This window comes from Varroa jacobsoni, unplaced genomic scaffold (assembly GCF_002532875.2).
Source record: "Varroa jacobsoni isolate VJ856 unplaced genomic scaffold, vjacob_1.0 scaffold_1040, whole genome shotgun sequence".
NCBI lineage: Eukaryota > Metazoa > Arthropoda > Arachnida > Mesostigmata > Varroidae > Varroa > Varroa jacobsoni.
The window spans coordinates 194065-216219 of NW_019213942.1; the positions used below are offsets into that span (position 1 = coordinate 194065).

General features: G+C 42.2%; 1 protein-coding gene across 2 annotated transcripts in view; it reads left to right on the forward strand.

Moving 5' to 3' along the window:
* The window catches only part of LOC111266003 (uncharacterized), a 141658-nt gene that overhangs the window by 62418 nt on the left and 57085 nt on the right, over positions 1–22155 (forward strand). For both annotated transcript variants that reach the window (XM_022843109.2, XM_022843110.2), the window contains exon 2: positions 9365–9708. In XM_022843109.2, coding sequence (XP_022698844.1) covers positions 9618–9708 — 91 coding nt within the window. In that variant the 5' untranslated portion in view covers positions 9365–9617. The remainder of the gene's footprint in view (positions 1–9364; positions 9709–22155) is intronic.

Sequence of the window (22155 nt, forward strand, 5' to 3'; positions counted from 1 at the left end):
GGACGACTTACTGTATATCATACTGACACGTGCGCGTCTTTTTTTTAAAATAGCAGAAAAGCAGCAGCATTTGTATCGAGCTAGGTTATTCTTTTGCATCAATTTGGTCAAACAATACCCACTCTAATTATCCAGTATCAGTTCTCCTGAGCTCTACTACAAAACTCGTTCTTCACTGTTGAACGATCTTGCGTCTCCTATACGCATTGGGTTCATCATTAAAATAGTAAATAATATAGGGTAAAAACAGGGCTGAGCCGTAGCGAATGCACGTAACGTGCGTATTCTGTTTTTTTTTTTCATAGAATACAGACAATGTAGTGTTAGGTTAGGTTTAACGGGTCTGTGAAAATTTAGATTGAGAGGTCCGACCATGCGGTAATCACGGATTATTAGCGAGGCGCGTCGACATATTTGTAAACAATAGGATCTCCTCCTGTCGATACTATGATGTCTCAATTACAGAAACCAATCGTTTTGCCAATATCAGCGTATATTCGTAGAAATAATACTATTATCCACCATACAATTGATATGTAACTTTTGCATTCCCCAAGTGTTCATTCTAAGGAAATTGTGATACTTACACATGTATGCTAAATTTTGTCTGGGTCTTGGCATAAAAAGCGTATCAGAAAAAGTTCCCTTGAGTTGTTACGTAAAGCAGTAGTTCACAGTTGTACACAGTGTACCACGGTCGAGCTGAACCGTCGCAAAGTTCGGAGTTCTAGACACCAACATATACACACACATTAATAGACAAAGTAGAGTTATACGGGATAATCATTTAATTGCCATCCTCTGATACTCGCGCATAGCAACATCAGGATAGGACTAGAGATTATTCTAAAAAGTAGGAACGCGTAACTGCTGTAGTGTTCAGCAATAGACAACAAAACAGGACGCTTTGTCTTTAAGCTGAAGATTACGTAGTTGCCACATCAAACAACCATTCTCGTGATTACATCAACGATGGTTTTACTATTTTATAATCAAAAAACTATCTAGCGATAATTGACTTAAGTTTATATCACATTACTGTGATTAGACAGATAATTTTTGCGTTTATAGAAATTCATATTGTCCTAGAAGCTAACGCGTAACAGCACGACAATCATACACAACCTATATAAACAGGAAACTGAACGAGTGCCCTCCGCAGCTTCCGTGATAGTGGGCAAAGGGTTCCTAGAGCCGAAAATGGCGAGCCGCTCCACGCCGAAGCTCGGCCGAAAAAAAAGCGGAACTAAATACTTAGATAAAAATAAAAAATGTATGTACCTATTTCTGTGACCGTTTGTTCTTAAACGTGAAACAGTCTTGAGACTTTCTTGCTCACACAGTAATTCAACGGCTTGAAATGGTTCCGACAGGAAAAGGCTAAAACATTCGCCATTTTCCTACCTTACATATCGTAGTGTAGACTATATTGAACAATGTCCCTGTCCGTTACATCGTAAAGGAAGTCAATAGCAAATATTTGCTTGAGTTTTCCCACGTTTCTGAAATGCCAATAGGCGACCCACGTCTTGCAATCGTTTAGAAAAACGAGGTCTAATGATTCGAGGCTAGATCAGGCTTAGCAACCGATATTGCTTTCACTGCAGCTCGCTTCAGGAGTAGTTTAACAACGTATAAATTAAACTGTCGTATAGCGAATCATGTTGAAATTATGTATATTAATTGGGGCATGGGTAATTAAACGATGGGCATCTTAGATCGGTGAAGAAAATTAGCTTAGTTTAAATTGAACCAATAGGTTTTGATAGAGTACTTCCTATCCTGATGATAGTGTCAGGTTTTTATAAGGTTCTTTTATCAAACTTCATGCAAATGTGAAACTGTTTTATTTCACAGTTTGCTGTTTTTTTTTTTTTTAAAACAGCACTGTTTGTCTGGCATGGTTCGATACAACCGTGACATACTTAACATCACATTGTAAAATAGGATTAACAATAATGACGTATGAAGTTGACAAAAGCGTCTCGTTCGCTAATGAGATATCCAGATAAACTGTAACTATCTTCAACGAAATTGGTCGTGAAGAAACCATACACATACTCGTAGTATTCATTATGATCGGAGCGGCATACACATTTGAGGAAGACAAGTAAACCACGAATCGTTGGACATGTAAGAGATTTGTTGAGTGGAATTTTCCCGCACATTGCTTTCTGTTATACCTAAACAGACCGTCTACCTTGCCCATGGATAACCAGGACATAAAGTGAAAACAAGATGCTTGTACATGTAATATCATCGTTAAACGTTCGACAATTGCAAACACTCTTCGGATTCACCCACACGAACGGCGACCTTGCTATAGAGCGGAACATTTAATTTCTGTGGATCAGGCCAAAGCTCTCTTCCGATCTACTCTACCTGCTCTGTTTCATGCATGACGTGTTTGAGAGTTTTCGTCCGTGGCCGCGTGCTACAATTGACCGTAACCACACCAAGAAGATAGATACATATAGCCGTATTGTCTATAAATAAACCTGGCTACTGCCTCTTTTCATTTTCAGAAAATACTTAATATAATAACGATTGATGATAATGATGTAAATCAATTCAGCGTTAATTAACTAAAATCGATTTAAGTTATTATTTTGTAATTAATGGTGGATTGCGGCAGGGTCGAGCATCGGCTTACGGCACGTCGTTGATCAATTCTGTTGACATAGTTCCTACAAATCTGTAGCTGAGAAACAAAAGACTAATTTCAACCTACTCACTATTAAATACCACTCCTTAGTGAGTATCTTGATAAAGATTTAATGATAGCTCGAACACTCACGTCTTCTCTTTTGTGATTCCTAACAGCTCCCGCCCATTTCTTCGTTCAGCGGATCGTTCACTGCCTCTCAAAATTGATTAAGGCCATAAGGCTAACTTACACCTGGAACAAAATAGTCTTTATAACCTTACGTGTTTAGAGAGTTTCTTGAAGCTTTTCATTCATAGAGTGAAGTTCCACTCAAACATTTCAGCATCAACTTGGACAATGCGTCATAAGGCTGTTGTATGGTGCTCCACATAACAGTTCCTTCCCTAACACTCAAACAGTATTAACCAAGACAGTCGGCGTGTACGTTTGACCTACGCGTGACTTGATAGCTGGCACCGTTTTTATAATATATGTGTAGTGTTCGTCAATTGTCGTCTGTTCTGTTTTCCTGACGGGGGGGGGGCGGGGGTGGTCGCACACAATCAGCAAAACTAGTAAATGGGATAGGAACTCTCTGGTCTACAATCCGTAAATGTAGAAATAGTCACCTGCAACTATGATGATGATGACATGTGACATTTCAGTGTAATGGGGTTTTAGTATCTGCTTACTTTTATAGTGCAGAACAACGCGCCGACGATACCCGATATTGAATTATAAATTCGAGTAAACGCTAGGTTTTCAGAGGTGATACAGTTGCTATTCATTTAAACAACAATACCACCGGTTCATTATATCCATCACAATGGTCAACCGTAGAAACCAATAATCGTCAACGACTGATTCTAACTGCGCTTGTTATTGTTAAGATGACTCCGATTCCAATCAAGGGCCCGAGCGCGGATCGTGATCCGTTGACATCCGATGGCGTGCCTTTCTTAAATTCGGATCAGCCTTCGCCATTTCAAGTACAACTGAAAACGAATCAACCCGTAGATATTGCTTCGCAAGGCTTATTCCTCTGTTACGTTAACATTTCGTCCAACTTGCTATCGGTTTGCCAGCATCGTTGTCCCTCAACGAGCAGCTGTAATCTTCGTACCCTGTACCACATGCCTACTTGTCCTAGAACAGTCCTAGGCTCCGTCTAACGCGTAGAATATAGTTCAAGTATTTGACTGCTTTTTAGCTGACTTGTAGTGGTTGGCTTTCGAGGACAGGTGGCTGGTTGATACGCTGCCGAACTCTATGTGCCAGGCTAGAACTCGATGGACGAAAACGAGTACACACACACACACACACACACATAAGTTCCAGTTCGCGGGCCCTCCAGATATCTCTGTCTACCGATTCTGTCTGACTACTGCTGAATTTTAACACTCACATTAGCAGGTCCCGTAGCATCCATGCTGCGTCGTTAGTTAAAACGTTCAACTTTATATTTCGCATAGCCTGAGACACCTTGCTAGGATGGGAATACCACTAAAGCTGTCAGTTTTAGAAGCTGCACCTGTGTACGAACATTGTATAATACAAACTATCTTGTTATCGTGAACTCGTCGACATTAAATACCAATGGATATTAAACGAGCGCACGAATTTTGCTAGATTTGTATTGTCGCTACCAAGAAAAAGTTTCGAGACAAGAGAAAGTTATCGCTGAGATCCGACGGGCAATGAATGCGACAGAGATTGGCCTGGACTACACGTTTGATCAGCCGCAAGAGTGACATCTGGACTAGGATCTAATCATGTCATTATGTCGTGTGTATCTAGCCAAAATACGAAATTGAATGAGTTCGCTCGGGACAGTTCAGAGCCGTTGGAATCCTAGCACTCCGACGCGCCTGGACGCCCGTGTTCCCGATGAACAGCAGTGTCTTGAGGGGTCGACCCGCACGTCAATCCATTTATCTATCTACATATTTGCCGGTTTATTTTTCGTTTCGTCTGGCCTTCTGTGTTATTCTAATTGACCTAGTGACAGAACTCTCGTGAATTTCGTCTAGTTAAGATTTGATTAAATATACGTATTGCATATACGCAATGCTGCTCGTGCCGCGTAAGCTCCGGCGATCTGTGACAACTTTTCCAGACAACTACAATCTAGGAACTCTACTGACGAAAGCGCGTCCGCAGATTAGACTAAGATATACATAGACGTGTGGTGTTGGTTAGGTGAGATTAGGAACGAAATTGAAGACAACGTTTCCTTTAATGGCCACTGCTTGCTTTAAGACGTAAGTACGCGTAAATGGTTTGGATAATTATGAAAAAAGAAGCAATGATTGATTCAATATACCTATTCTATACAAGCGACTCTTGCTTAAAGCTTACGCAGCACCAGCAGCAATGCTGCTGGTCCGTAGCAATTTTTCCGGACAACTACAATCTAGGAAGATAATAGATCTATAGGCGAATTTTATCACTACACATGTATCTAAAGTAAACACAATCATGGTAAAATTGACGGAAGAATAAGGATATCGATTACGACCTCATGACCTATTGACCTGCATAGAAACATGGAAATCGAGAAAAGCTATGATAGTGCCTTTCTTGGCATCTTTTTGCACTAACATTTATGACCGTAATGGGTTTATTCGTAGAAATACATGAGTGGCACTTTGACGAGGGGCAGTGGAGCTCGTGGCAGTAGCAAATGCCCACACTTAATGGTTTCCATAACAGTAATAACGGCAGTAGGCTTTATTACCATTAGCATGAATTTTAACCAGTTCATATTCCATTTGTTGCTGTTTTAATATCTTCCCATAAGAATGACCCATCCAGGGGTCCGCTAACTGGTTAAGTAACTAGCTAATTAACGGACGGACTTCCGAACTTTTAGACACAGGTCAGCGGGGAAAAATACGGTGGTCAGTTATTCTCAACTGCCATTGTCGGCAGCAGATGTCACAACAGCGTAAGAACGCAGAAAAAGTCGGCTCAAGAGGTAGACTCCACTTGCGCAAATACATTACAAGCCATTATCTAGCCTAGTACTTTTACTAACGCTTGATGAAGTTGTGCATCGGGCAGTAACTATAAGAAATGAGTACAATTAAATAGCCCCTAATATTAGACATTGGAATTCTTAAATACGGCTAACAAAAAAAGTATCCATCTGACAGTAAACGAATGGCTCATGTCGTCCAATGTTACATCCCTAGCTATTAATCAATTTAATTATTAATTTTAACTGATGTCATTAATATCAAGGTAAAAAATTGGGGCGAAAAAACCTAATGTTGAAGAAAATAATCGAGCGTGCTTCTGTTACCTTTCATACTCGAGAACGTACGCGTCGCATGGTGCTTGAATAACAACACCTTTACGAAACCAGACGTTCTTAATTGGCAAAATTACAAGTACTGCCAACAAGGCGAGATATGCGTGAGACGTAGGTACAATAACAGAGTTTTGTCGGTGGACTACTCTAGCGCACCACCATTTCATTACTACATAGCAAACTATTGAATGTATGCATTTTTAGAAGCAATACTCGATCCCACAATTACCTGTGAGATCCGATGGGTTTAGGGTTACTCGTCGTCTTGGGTTGCACGGTCAGGCAGCACTAGCAGGGGCATGCTAGTGGTCATTGACCATGCGCCGCAATGTATCATCATGCTGCGATTTTTTTGGGCCACGTCGTTAGGTCGGAGCTACTCTCAGTCGAATATCGAAACGCGGTCGACGGTTGAGAATATGAGCTGATCTGTTGGGTGCGTGACTTGTCAGGCAGTCTGTTGTTGTCGAGTGCGTGCGGTCGTACCGCTTATTGCTTTCATCGGAAAACCCTCTTGTCTCCTACTGTCGTCGCCGCTGGCAGGCGCTGTACCAGTGGTTACTGTTGCTCCCGCCGCTGCCATGAACGTTACGGGTATTATTAAAACGGTCGCAAAGCGTCTCGTTCTAATGATTATCATTACTCGTCAATCGATTGGACCCAGCCCTAGTTTGCTCTAACTAACAGAAGGCCACTGCTCTGCGTCGGCCGCTTCGGCGATAGGGTGAAAGCCACGGGTGGTCTTGAGGCGGCCATCGCCAAAACAACAGCTATAACGATGTACATGTGGCCGAGTAGATCACAGTAAAATAAGAAAGGCTACTAGGTAAAGTCAAACAATAATGAGGTGCCGTCACTTCTTTTCAAATGAAGTCTATACTGTATGAACAAAGCCGAATTATAGAAATGCAACGTAGATATGCATGAACTGGAGGAAATAGTTGTGCGTCGTATGTTTTTTCCATTCTAAATAAGAGACACTTTTCGGCTCTGCTTGAATCCGACGTGACACATTCAGTCAGACGAGTCTGGGACAAGCTCTCTTATCAACCGAATAAATCAAAGAAAATATTTGTATCTATATATATACACGTTATCTTTAGTGTGGTTGGTACTTCTGTTCTCTTTCTTCTATAAATGGCTACCTGTCATATGATTGTGTCCTGGCATTTAGCCGTATAAATACCTCGTGCTTAGCGCCACCGCTTTATCGCTAGGCGGCAAAGTAGCTCGAAACGTCAACGAGAACTCAATATAATGTTACGATCTATATCATTACGTTTGATTTTAGCATTTCATGCCTGTGTGACGACCACTGACATTATTTCTACTGAAACATAGTTCGCAGCAAAAAGTTACCACGAACTATTGGCCGAGATAATGTAGTGTAACTCTCGAAATTTTATTACTACATATAGTATACACATCTCATACGCGAACGATAAAAACGCGCTGCTTCTGGTCCTTTGCTTTGTTTCATAATGCTCGTTTTATGTTAGCCCACAGACATGTCCTACTGTCTAGCATAGTTCTCTCGGTACAAGAAAATGATCTAGTACGTTTAGTTATTAAAATTACCCGTATTATTAACCCATTGTTCGAGGTGGTGAGGGTCGTAGCCTCAAAGTTTATCGTTTGTTTATCAAATTAACTTCCAACAGCTTTCAGTCCCGTTTCGTCCGTCAGTGTTGGGTCACATCGAGGTGTACCATTGAATCATTCGTTATAAACGGAAAAAAAAAGTGTCGCCGCATAAAGTAATATAGCAGCTTAAAATATCGTTGATCCAGCGTGCTTTCTCGAACTGTCTATCCAGAAGATGCTGTTTTTAAGCCATTGCCTGAGATCGAGCAGTGTGAAAATTAGAAACCGATCGGTGGCCTTAAAGTGCAATTCGGCACAGGCGAAGCAGGGCTAAAAGATGCTTTTAGCTAATGGAATAAACAAAAAAACAAGCTAATTCGCGCTTAACATTGCGATTTGTATTCGCCCAGTATAGAAATCCTTTCTTTTTACGTTGTCAGACCCTTCTCGTTTCGCTAAAAATGATCTATCAATATAATGAACTAGCTTCTGTTCGGTTCGTTAACAATATGTAATAAACATTCACTAAGACATAATCTACTGTATTTCAAATGTACGCCATCTACGAATGTACACGCAAGGGGTCAGCATTACTCAGATGAGGCTTTCTTCTATGTAGGTGAGACGCCACACGTCTTCTACCGGTTGTCGTTTCTATTGTCATCTAAGCATCGATCGCTGGCCGTTCTATTGGTTTAGCAGTTCTATTGTTATTACTGATCTATCAGAGTAGTGTGTTTGAAGACAACGTTACCAAAGAGGCCTCTACGGGAAGCCCAAAACAAGGCAAAGCACTTATAGAGAGATCTAGTTAGAATACGGCATAGCTATTCCACATGTAGGTCACTGGCTAACTTCGCTCGACGGTTTATATATCCGATTGTATCGTAGTATTTATTTCTTATTTGCGATGCAAACGGAACAGGAAGCGGCAAATTCGTATTGGCGGCCTTCAAAGGGTAGAACAATACGGAGGGCATAGTATGAACAGTTAGCCCGGAAATGCGTATGCTCCAATGAGCCAATCAAAAGAATCGATGATAGTTACTCTGTACTCTATTTATGTGTGTTTATTAGGTAGCAATGATAGTAGAAAGCGCCGTTGATCGATATGCTTAAAATGATAGTGAAAAATTGGCTTAGACCATTTTTAGTAAGGTTAATGTTTGGTGAAGAGACGAGGCTGCCCCCGAGAAGATCAACTGGGCGGCTGGTCGGGTTTTGGCCTTTTACACCATGCTAGAAAAGTGTAATGAGCTACAAATTTGAACGCCGGCTGAGGAAAAGCGCATTATACTACATAAGCGAACAGCTTGCTAGAAGCACAGTTAAGATGATGCAATCAAACGTACTCCAGAGAAATTATCTGTTAAAATACCTTTTATTATACCCATGGCTCTAAATAACTCGAGAAGCGATCACTGGTGGGACCTCAAAATGATGCGTGAATAGACGTATCGAAAAATATCAGGTGAAATCAATGCTTTTCTTCCAATTTGCTCTATCCAAAGTCCACCAATATTCAAACACGTTCACTTTGCTCAGACTTGATTCAACGGGCTGCTTAGTAGCGTCATAATAATCGTACAATGTTAAGAACCGGCCGCCAAATTTCTGCAGAGAAACGTTTTAACCGTTATTTTTTGCACTTTGCCTTGTTACTTGCCCACCTGAAAGACAATCGCTAGCCCTCCGGTGTTCCTTTCAACGCGCGCGCGCACACCCATGACGGAAAGTTAATACGATTGCTACAGATGAACAAATGACAAGTCATACATTTTGCATTTTTCACTATTGATTCATTCCCTTTCTCTCTGCAGGGGCGACGGAGTCGTCGGTGGCTTCGTGCTGGGCCTGCCGAGTGCGGGACCCCGTGCCATCTCGGGGGGCCCACTCACCTGTAGCAGCACTAACAGCAGCAGCAGTAGTAAACCAACCGCTACATCTGTCATCGGAAACGGAGATTGTTCCGGAGGTTTGTCAAAGCCGACGGGGGCGGGGGGCGGCGGCGGGGGCGGCGCGCCTCGAAACTTTGGCTCGGTGGGCGCGCTGGCCGCCCGCTACCGCGACCTCATGCTCGTTTCACTGATGACCTGTGCTTCCTTTTTTCTTTATGTCAATTGGCGCTTCACCGCTACGCACGCGCCATCCCCGATCATTACCGGTAAGTTAGCGAGTAATCATGTGGGGGAGTAGGCCGTGAATATTTTTACACATACGGTACAAAGGAAGAACGAAAAATTATCCTTCCTAACAGATGTTATATAACTACAAATGCTTTTATATTACTGACCCCTTTCAGCTGTTGCTTCGGCTTTGCATTGCTTCGAAGATCTATAGAGCTAGTAATTTGTAGAATTGATAAATAAATTCAATACGAGTAATTTAAAGAACGCTAGCAGGAGAAAAGATTAACATACTCATTATTTTTTTCACTAGAGGGTAAAAGTACGTCTTTAGCTAGGTTTAAACCGATGCCACCTTGTCGTTCCTGCCATAGATACGATGAGTAACGTTTAGGTAAAGCGATATTGCCAATGCGAAGGATGATTGATCTTCCCAACGGAGACATAACTTTAAACCTCTCACACAACAAGCACTGGAACATTTGATCGCTACTCACAAGCGAAGCTGCTAATATAGATACGAGCGCTGTGATTCTTTCAAACGACGCCTCAATGAAAAAGGGCTTTGATTCTAGGTATGTATAGCTTTGACGTAAATTTAATGCCTAGGAGGTGTTACTTTCTGTATGCCGTTGTAGCATGAATTTGACTAGCTAAAAAATAAATATATTTACAATGCAACATAGTGTTTCCGGGGTAATAAAGCCACAAAAAATAATTTCGTATTCATTAATTGTGCAGTACTTCTAGCTTCGGCGTTGTTAAGCATGTATGGCTGTATTGTCAAGCGACTCGATCAAATGTATTGTTCTTAGTTTGGCATTTGAGAGATTACGGGAATGTGTAGAACCCAACTGCGATGGAGGCTAAATGGAGTTATAATACAATAGATTTCTAGTCTCTCGAGAGTTCTCCAGCGTACACGATTGCATGTACCTACGTGCATGAACGGATCCGATTACGCTGCTAGACAGCAGCAGTTGTGTAAACTCAACTGGATTGAGTAATAAAAAAAAGCGCAGTTTCGCGGTCAGGTATAAGACGTAGGCTCTCAAAAAGGCAGAATAAAAAATGATTTCAAATTTTTTAATAACGAGCAAGTCTTTGGTTTCTTCGTGATAAACAGGGCCAGCCAGGCCAAACTCTCAAGTAAAAAGACGATACCGTTTGAAAGTGTACGAAAATTTTACTTCGTAAGTAATATTAGGTATTATACCACTGTAGATTTGGCTTTTAACGTCTGTCGAAGATAGAGTCAATAGGCAGAAAGCTAAGGAACAGGATTTGTTCTAGCTCAACAGTTTTTGTCGATTTAATAACTGATGTGATACATTTTAGAGATATTCGCAGTGAGTAATGTAGGCCCAATGTAAAACTGGCCTTGGGTATAAAAATCGCAAAATTTTACATATATCGTAAAGTAATTCGTATCTACATCGTTGACGTATCGAAGCAAACCGTTTTCATGTGTAAATGTTGAGCCAGTTCTCAATATTAGCCTTACCGTGGCTGACGCGTTTCGTCGTGTGGAACTGCTTCAGTTCTTTCTTCTAAGATAGATATTTACTATCAGCTAATGGGGTGATAGCACTTTAAATTCATTCGGTCGAAATTCACCACAGCGATAAGCGATAAATACTATCTACATTTATAATTATAACCTACTATATATAGATCAGTAATACTGAAATAATAATTATATACGGACGTTCCCAACGCGGTCAGTTAAAAATGACACAGGAACAATTATATTAAAACAAGCCAACGTGTATGACTCGAATCAGAAGTCACAGGTTCCTATGTACACGATCGCCTTCCGCACCCATCTTCCCGTCCGAGTTTAGCTCGTTGTTGCAAAACCGTCCCTCGAAGTGTGCTCCTAAAACTACTCTGTTCTACGGCCATTCGGAGCCGGTCGACTAGAAATAGCCGCTAAGAAGCCTGTTTTCTCTCTCTCACGTCTTCGTACACAGGAATGCGCGCATGTTCGAAACGCATTGAAAAGCATGTCTTTTCTACTTTCCCCTGATATGTTTTCGCCTTGATGAATAAGGCTGTTTTGGTGTAAGAGGTAAAGCGACCAAGAGGTTTCAGTGAAGGTAGTATCTTCTTCCGTCTTCGATGTTCCTTCTCTATAGCGCATTCATCACTAGCAACTCATCAACGGGCCGAGAGGACGAAAGTGAGTCTGTCAAACTACTAAGAGAAATCAACCCCGAAACGGAACCTAGTCGAAAGTACCTAGTCCAGACTACCATCACTATCAGAGGCGGATTCAAATGTAGAAAGGGGCTGCGGAAGCGTATCGCGCGCCGTGTAATAGACATTATCGGGGGTACCGAGCGCATAATATTGCGGTGCAGACTGTCCGACCCCTCATACGCCATATGTAGCAGTCGAAACGATGAAAGAAAATGGAGCCGTCATTATTTTCGGTGTCGCTGAGTTGCGACATGGGATGGCTGAAGTCTACATATACAGCATGTGTTTCGTCAAAAGAGAAAAAAGTTACCAGCGACAAGCTAGATCGTTTGTCTGACGCACACTTTCGTTCGCCTTTGATGATCTGATTGTCCATGTTCCGTCTATGTTTTTCAGTGTTCCTGCTGTTCCCCTATACTGTCGTGCGATATACATGCTGTAGGCTACTTTGAACGTCATTTCGCTGTTCTGTTCTCTCTCAACCCATTCGCTACTGGTTAATACTGGCTTCTAGAACGCTGCGTGCTTTGTCGTAGCTGGCAGAATAAAAGGCTATCCTATACAGGCCGAAATAGGAAAGCCGAATGCAGAAGTTCGCACTGACTCCTTCGAGCCGCAGTATGCCCCACAGATATGTAGTAGAATAAACGGATCAACAAAGCCCTCAACGATGGGGATTAAAATAGCACGGCTGCAATGAGTACTCATCTATGTGAATGGAATTCTTGTCGAGTTTGCTTAGCTGAATTAGAACAATTTCGGATAATATATTTGGCAATGATGCTCTAGGACGCAATGAAAATTCGTAGTCGAAGGCTTTAGAGAAAAGATATTGCAGGCCAAAATGTTCCCGTATACGATTATAAAAAACGTATCGTACAATTCGCTGAACTCACGAACATTATGACCCGCTGCAAATCTCACAAAACTCTAAATAAAAGAACGGGTGATGGAAATAGCTGATATATATATATATATATATATATATATATATATATATATATGCTTTTATATCTGGTGGACGTATTAAAGCCTTCAGTTGTCCACAAGCAAAGTATGGCGTCAGCAATTTCGTTCTCAGGCGGCAGATTTCCTGAAAGGAAATTGCATTCCGATAGGAATAGAGCAGTTTTAGGACACAGCCTGCGTGATCTAGACGTGACATGCACGAGGTGTACTGACAAAGGCGATATGTTTGACACGCTTTAAATATCACTATGTACACCTGCATTACTGATGGTACGCAGATTTTACCAGAAACTTCTAGGATAAATAAAATCATATCATGTGTCTATGGTATCTAGTATGATACTATGATATGACATAATATATGATTATCAATCAATTTAGTCAGCATGTTTATAGCATATTTATCAGACTTATCAAACTTAATAAGATATCATTAAAGAAGAAATATTATATGATTCGCTAACTTCACTCGACGTAAAATTTTATAAGTTGTATCATTTAAACTAGGAAGAGGCGCACAAATAACGTCTTGTCGGCGATATGTCGAACGTGGGTGTTGAAAGCCTATATGAGACGCTGCTTTCCATTGTAGATACCCGACCAGTAAACTGCTGAGACTACTTTGTCCCTTTCTCAGTAATAGTCTTTCCCAGTATGAACGGGCACTAACTAGGAAAACATCTGCCGCCCTTTGACGTATATATATATATATATATATATGTTTTTAATATTAAATACATCATAGGCAGGGTGACTCGAGCAGTGTGCACAGTAGATTAAATAAAATACTGAAGCATTGAACAGCGAGAATATAACAAAAATAAATATAATCTAAATTACGAAAGCCGTAGGGGGTAATTTGAGTTACTCCGTCAGCTCCATGAGAGCCTGAATCGCCGAGAAAAGGCAGATATTCTTCTGACGTGGGTTTCAGACGCAAGCTGTTGGACGTTGTTGGAATTACGTTCGCGTGACACGGGGCCTAGGCTGGAGGTTGTTTCAAACGAACCTCGTTCCGCCATCCGTGAATCCAACCATAGTAAGAAGCCGAACGAAGAGGTTGGTTGTTGACGGAAAGGATGACCCCCGAGGCGGCTTGATCGAGGGAGATGGACGAGGTATTGGCCTCAGATTGGCCAACCATAGATATCTACCAGGTCAACGGTTAGGTCTGTTTTGCTCTTATAGCCTTTGGACAAAAAGTATATAGGTGTGGCTGGGTAGCTCTGTGTGCCCAGACCGATTCTAAAGATGATGGGATGGCGAAGAATGAAGTAGACGGGACGGGGAAAATAGCTACGCTTTAGGCAGATAGACTTAGTATATTCTAGGCTAAGAAAGCCCCGTCAAGCCGCACCTTGAACAGTTTTTGCTCGGTTTAACCGTATCGTTCTAGCGTCTAGACAGTAAGTTCGTTTAACTGTTCGAGGTACCACGGTCGCTATATTGAGCGGTCGATTGTATCTCCGCATTAGTCAGAATGCACTGAAAGGGCCGGTACCCCGTCAATGGCGTAAAAATCATAAGAGAAGCGTCAGAAGCCTATTTATCTGTGGAATTTAGGCAGATCACATCTAAAAAATGGCAGAGTACCTCCGGTAATACACAACAGCATAAAACAACGAACTCTCTATGTTTGAGACTAGTTCGCTTCACCCACTAGTCTCAACATTAGTAAAAAAAACGTTCTATGCTTTGGCGATATGCGCATCGTAAACGTTAAGCACAGACAAAATCGAACACGTACACCGGTCGTAGGAGGTCAGCACAGCCACGGTATATGCGTCTAATTGATAATAACAACACAGAATGCTGTTGTAATTATTTCAGTCGACTGAAGGGGTCTCGTTGTAACAGCAGCTGTGACCCACATTTTGACTATTTATTATGCCATGTAAGCCTATTTATAACACGCGCAGCTGCTCAGTTCCAAGATAGAATTCATTTCCAGTGCTCTCGAATATTCAGCTTGCTATTCGGTATCTTTTAACTAGTACCTTATGTGAGGTAACTCGTTTCGTACACGATGAAGCTTTGGTAAACTGAAGCTGCTCGTTTAAGCGCCGATTGCATTATTAGCTCCTGCATAATTCATAGCCAGCGATAAACAGCCAGCTTACGTCTTGGCTGTTGTGATCGATTGAGTGACGAACAGTAAAGTATGTAAGTGTATTTTTGCTCTCCGAACGCTTCTCCTGTCGTTGACTGATAGAGCGTATGCGAACAGAGAGAGCCATTATTGTTGTACGCTGGTAATGCTGGCCGATCGAATGAAACGGGCCATCGGCGTTTCCTCAAGGGAAGAGATTTACTAGGAAGGATTTGTCTCCATCCCTCTTGTTCTACGTCTCTGCTCTTTGTCGATTTCCGCGAAAATCGATCATCGGGGTGGGAACACGATCTCATGCGAACTCTGGTGAACCCCAGTCGAGACAGGGGATCGCACCAGCAACAGCAGTAGTCGAATAGCGTCTGTCTGTGCCACCTAAGTTCTGAAGGAAGACCGGATTTTGAGGAGCAGTCAAACGGAGATGTAAAGACCAAGACACCCACGTGTAGGTAAACTGCTGGCATATAAAATACTATCGGAGCAGTTATTCTGTCTGATCACTACGCGTGAATAGGTCTAATTTGTTCCGTTTGTTGCTACTTGTTTCATAGGGCTATCTCATGTATGCCATGTCCTTAAGTGACTTGCGCAGGCGTGCGGATTTCTTTATAGAGACCAACACCTCAGTGCACCGTTACCCAAACTACTACAGCTCAAAAGAAAGCTACGATAAAACTTGTATCGAGAGCCTATACAAGATATTTGTTCTCTTCGATCTTGCGGAACTAAAATCGTTCGTCGTAGGATCCGCTATCCATTTGCTGAATGCACTCAAAAGCTGTTAGCCATAGTGTTTAATATATGCAACACGAAAATAGGGTCGGGGCCTTTTAAGAAAAATCCGTTATGCGACAACTCCGTACCATTGCAATGTGTATGTTTAGTACAAACTCGGCTACTCAGAGAATTCCGTATTCGTTTAATCACAATACGAGTTAGGGGCAACAATTCTAACCATTACACAATTTGTTATAGTGACAGAGCAATATTTTGAGTTTATGCCGGGTACTGGCGCTGAGTATTATTATTCCACACGACTGGCTCTTTGCAACACGAAACACACTGCATCACTGCTTTTCCTGTTTCGACTCTAAACCACTTTGGACGTCCCTAGGTTTAGGTAAGTAAATAAACAGGTTACCACCGTACCAGTCTACCTAACATAAACTGTGGAGAGACCTGTAATAGCTGTTCACATGAGCAATGCCTGCAACGACTGGCGAAGCTTTTTAAGGAACAACGATGACGTAAACAGAAAGCATCGTTCTGGTCGGATTGTTAGGCTGAGCTAAATGTTCTTCTAGTGAAGTTGTCGCCTTTAGGGTGATTCGTCGAACTTCAATGCCTCTGCAAAAGGCGCATCGAAGCACATAATATTAACTATTTTGCGTTGCATTGTTCACTATAGTTGCTATTTTGTACCAAACAACTGGATCCTCGCGTGTGAAAAACTCACCGAAACCCTTTAAGAATGTTTAAATGCAAGATAAGATAAACATATCGAAACTACAATGAACAACCATTCGATTGAGACTTGAATCTCTCGAACGTTATCATTTAGTATACACTTAAGCGATCTAATCAGTCATCGTCCGTGGAAGTTTTTTAAACCATTTCGATAATAATAAAATTAAAAAAACTAACACATAACAGATTTAATATGGATTTAGACTGCGATGTCGCGGGGTGGTCACCCTACTTCTGTTTCAAGAATTGTAGATCGAGGACGACGATGACTGAATTTATCGTCTACGATGCTCCTACGAGGCATCCTGGCGATGGCACAACTAGGTACAATATATCGGTTTATGGCGGCAAAAAAATCGCTAGCAATCTAACATTCACGTGACAGCGCACCTGCGTTTAACGTTACCTTTTTTTTTTTTTTTACTAGCTCCCGAATGACTTTTGCTAACTGCCCTCTTCTTATTCCTGGATGCTATACACGATCTAGTAGTAATAGTAGCTTTTATAATAGTCGCAGTGGAGCAAATACGCAACACAAAGCCGGATCCTAATGCTGCGATACGATGGTCTGGCTGCCGATGGCCGTACCCTTCTTCATTGCCACCGCCGCTGTTACTCGCTGTAAGTCGGCTGATTTTACTACGCAGCTTCTGCTGTAGTTTACATATGCTCGGCTATCTTCTTCTTCGTCTGTCTTTCTGCATCACCAGCAGTTCCTATCTTCTATCTCTAACGCCGGCCTCTTCCTCTCTGCCTAGGCCTTAATGCATTCAGCAAATGCAAGCAAACGATTATAGTAGTGTATAGTCGAATGTGTTACCTGGCTGCTTTGGCTGGCGTTGTTGCGATTTGTTAGCAATTGAAGAGTTGCTGCCATTAGCAGCGCTCCCGGTAGAACTAGTGGTGTTAGCGACGTTACACTGAAAAAGGACCGCACCAATGATACTTCTGACACCGTCACTCTGATCAGCGCCGTGTGTGGAAGCACACCGTAGAAGCTAGGAAATCTGCGTACAGCGAGTGCTGGAGCATGAGTGATAGCCTTCCATAATAGCGTTAGCCGCCGTTCTCAAGCAGTTACTGTGTATTGGCTGCTCTGGTTAGGCGCTAAGCCAGTAGCCGGTACCCGACAATGCGCGCGTGCTCCTAAGACGCGAATTTGCTGACGACCACCTCCGTAGACAAGGTTTATGTAACTTACTTTTACAGCTGCCTTCTGCTAGCGGTGTTCCCACATGGCTTCTCCTGTTATAGCTCACTTACGAATACCTGTGCCAGGATGAATGCTATTTCCCGATTTCTCGTGGCGTACAAACCCGTGGCTACTCGGGTGGTCGTTAACTGAAAACAGAGGCGGGTGTTGCGCAAAGCAACACCAATGAGTCCTATAACAGTGAGGGTCTTAACGGCTGCCGCCAACCCCCGGTAGGATAACTCAATGCTGATGGCTAAAGTGACGCTAACGGATACGGACCTTGTCCTATATTGCCATTCGACCGTTGTTGACGATTACCACTTAGAAGCGTTTATGATATTTACTGTAAACAATGTCTTGCCCTCTGTCTTTAGGATGCCATTATTGCTGAACGGCACAGAGACTCAGGAACACTCAGTAACAAAAGCCGTAGCTTTGTCTTTGTAGTAAAAAGCCGAAACATTACATTTATAGTGGTTGAAAATTCATTGATGCAAGAAGAGGTGACTAGACGAATTGCCATTAGATCTTCATGATACCCGGCCTAAGTGACGTTCAAAGGAAGAGGCAGGAAGGTAAATATAGTTATATATATGTACGTTGCGCCAAATGTCACATGACAGTTTATTATACGTCTGTTAAAGTAGCAGGCCAGTAAAAATAAATCTAACAAGATAAGTTATGTAAGGCCTTGTCAACCTCTCAGGGAACTAAGTTTGAATTATTATTATTATATTAAACTTATATTAACGAAAAGTGTCGCACATCTCATTATCTAAGGAAGCGTCTCATTCACAGTTATTGATATTCTATATGCTTTATGACGTGATGAGGAAATTCATGATTCGATGAAGAAATTAAGAAAATGAGGACTAATTCCCTTCTAATCAGCTTAACCCCATGGAACTTGCGTTGCTAGCAATGGAACAAACAGTCTTTACACGTTCTATGACTACATACAAAAATGGTGAATTTCCAATGTATTAATCTTTTGTTCAACCGCGCCGCTGTTTGTACGACCAGTTTCAGCTTCAGTGTGGTATTCAAGTCTATATTTTTTATAAATTAACAAAATAGATCTTAAAAATAGAATGACATCTAATGCGTGCTATCTACATTCGATCCGTCAAGGCAATCCTACGGCTAGGTCATCGCCTGGCCGTAGGATTGCCTTATACGACAGTACGCTCGCTTACGGAGCCAAGTAGGTCACAAAAGCAGGAGCTACTGAAGGTATGCTGGTGATTATAGTAACCCACTCGAATTGTTTTTCTCTGTCGATGGCACCTTTTTGCCAGGAAGGCGCTGTACCTCTGCGAAGCGCATCAAATGAAAGATACGCATTTTATAAGTGAGCCTCTTTGTCCTTCGCGTCGCATCTTATTATCGTGGTTCACGCAGGAGTCGTCCCTCCTGGCCATAATGCAGATGATTGCATGCGCCAGTCCCGCATTATTTGCAGGTGGTGCAGCTATGGCCGTTTCGGCCATTTCAGTCAGTTGGTCGTTGTTGCTGGAACTACGGCGACGAATAGTTGAACGGCTGACTAGAACGCAAAGTGTCTAAGTGCCTCTTTAGCTAGGTTAGCACCGCAGTTGGCCGTTATGTTTTTTCTCTGAATTCCACTGCACATACAACATTTGTGTGCAAGCAAAGCATATGTCTAGATTGATGGTTAAAGAGGTCTGCGCCCTTCAGCATTACAAATTAGTCTTTACAAACGTATCTAATCGCCAACTTCCTCAGGAGACGGTCGGCCTTTGTTGACTGGGCTATTTTACAATACAACAAAACAAAGCGGCTTTGTTGTCGCGGAAGAATCTTCCGCATGGATGCATATTTGTTTTTCGTCGAAGAACTAGAAGAAAGAAGAAACTAAGCAATAGCGCGGCTGTATACCAAACACTGTCGAAGGGAAACTTCGCCTCGGAAATCGGTGGATCTTCGGTGCGCCGAAGGATTCAAAGAAAAATGTAGGAAAAAACGTCGTTTCAATTCGCATTTAGTCGCAGAATAAGTTGACTGTACTGTACGTACGGTATAACTATATGGGGTAGAATATTCAAGGGGAAGATCCCCGGAGTGATTAATGGACTCGTGCGTCCGGCTAGTAAATCATACGTCGTTACGCAATGGTAACGAGGGAATTATAAGTTTTCTCTCCCCTGTCAGAACATCGATGTCGTGAACAATCTCTTTCAGATAGATATAATTGAATAGGGCCATGTACTTGATGTTCCTATATCACTGGAAGCTGCCAGTAGGGCTTTAGTAAAATCAACCACCGAGAGCCGACTTTCGTATCTGATATAATCTCCGCTTATTAGTGTTTGGTCTGTGCCGTTAAAAAATCCACCTATGGTTGTTAATAATAAGATTAGCTTTTCTAATTCACACGGGTTGTGTAGAGGTAATCGCATCTGAGAAATTCAAAAATTAGCAAATGAACTTCTGAGCGTGGTAAAAGAGTCGTTAATGGATTTGTGATTGGATACGAATGCACTCTGCCTTGTAGAGGGTAGCAAGCATTAAAGCACGTATGGAGTTAGCGTGTGTCAAACACCCTATAATTAAACTCTCAGGGCAAAATTATTGGTGGCATATGGCAGGGTTAGGATAGACTCGAAGTGTGCAAGGCTCCCACAGGTTCCAATGAGGATGCAGAAGTTGGATTTGGGCATGTGATCGTATGTATAGTAAATCACTTGTACCTCGAATGTCTATCCAGATGATAGTACTGTTGCACAGAATACTGTTTTTCTCGAAATTATTACAGTCTTAATTGCTTTGTGCTATTTTACTTTGGTCCAAGCCGACGGACATAATCTCATTAACACCTATTTAGGTATTACGGAACTAGATAAACGTACGCTGAAGCACAGTGACCTTGTTTCCAGTCGGTAAGAACGACCTTTCGACCGCCGAACCTACTGGCAGTCATGAATTGTTGATGACAACGAGTCCCAACGAGCTTGACTATTTACAATTCGCCTACAATTATTTAGTACGTGAAAAAGTATCAATGTTTCGTTCTGTCACTCTTAAGTGCTCTAAAAGATTCCATTCGTACATGAGTCTCAGATATCTTTAACGCGCACTGCATGTTTGCTCTTTATGATATACACGGTGGCCCTATCAAGCAGATGCAGCTTACGACCTTGTCACCATAACAGGACTTCACGAACCCCTACAACAACAAATGAAAACGACCCTGACGAATGCCGACACCTTCATTAGTCTCCGCTATCGTATAGCATAATTCATATAGGTGCTTTAATTAACAATTCTTGTTACTGGAGTCCGTTACTACAATAGAACGGTCAGGTATCTGAGTTCATATAGAGCAACGGTTACTCCAACGGCCTGTCCGCCTACAGGTGGTTGAAAAAGTTACTCGAGAACTAACATTAAACGGCATTTAAATAACAAGCAATTGCCGCTTCGCGTTGGGTTTTACCGGCCGGCTGGCGTTCTCCAAGCGCACGAACGCCAGCTGGCTTGAATCCCCACCGCATCAGTACTATTCTAACATCATTGAAAGAAATGACAGCGCGTACAGCCGTTGGCACAGCGGAGAGAATCGATCAATTTGGTTTCGTGCTTTTGTGCTTGCATCACATAACGGCCACGAGCACAATCGTCGCTTCGTTTAAATTCCCATTTCTTTTACTTTTCCTTCCTTCGGTCGATGCGGCCGTTAATGGTAGCCATGCAATGTATATTACCGCCCAGACTACCCCACAGGAACCGAATTCGACGGACTCACCGACGAACTCATCGGCGACTACTCCGCCCGAACGAGTGGATACGGGAGCAGTAAGAACCATGTTAATCGTGGGATACTTCTTGCTCGTTTTCGTATTTCTCTGTTTTATAGTTTGGTGTCTATGTCTGGTGTCATGCTGCGCCTGGCTCTGTGCCTATTGTTACGAGTTCTCGGTGTCTGTACCATCGAATTCGGAGGAGAACTTAGCTGCGAATCAACTGGGATGGACCGAGGTGACTACGACTAATACCACAAACATTTTCGCGTCGCACGAGGACTAGCCTCGAAAACACATATACGTAGTGAACAGTAAGCAAAGAAGCGATGTAATTTACAGGGAAGCGTAGGGGCGATTTTACAACGAACAGAAGAGCTCTGGAATTAGTTAGAGCTGTATCAGTAACCAGCGCAAGAGAGCTTGAAACCGTCATATGGGATCATGTGTTCCAATAGTAGAACGAAAGCCAAAAAGGGTGTGCGAAGCACCTCTCATACTAATGAAGAAACTTGAAACTAATAGGAAATGAGCACGGCAGGTTATACTTTCTTAGACGACGTTCTAACGTAGTGAAGAACAAAGGCTTATTAAAGGCAAACCAGCTATATCGAAAACAAAAGGCCTTAATGAGTATTGCATTGCTTATTTGGCAGCCCCTTACCCCTTTCCTGGTTAGACGCTCTATTCAATCGTTGACGAACCATTAACAAAGCATTTGAAGCGCAATCCTCTTCATATGCAAATCCACGTGTATGACCAAAATCGAAATAGGTATCTG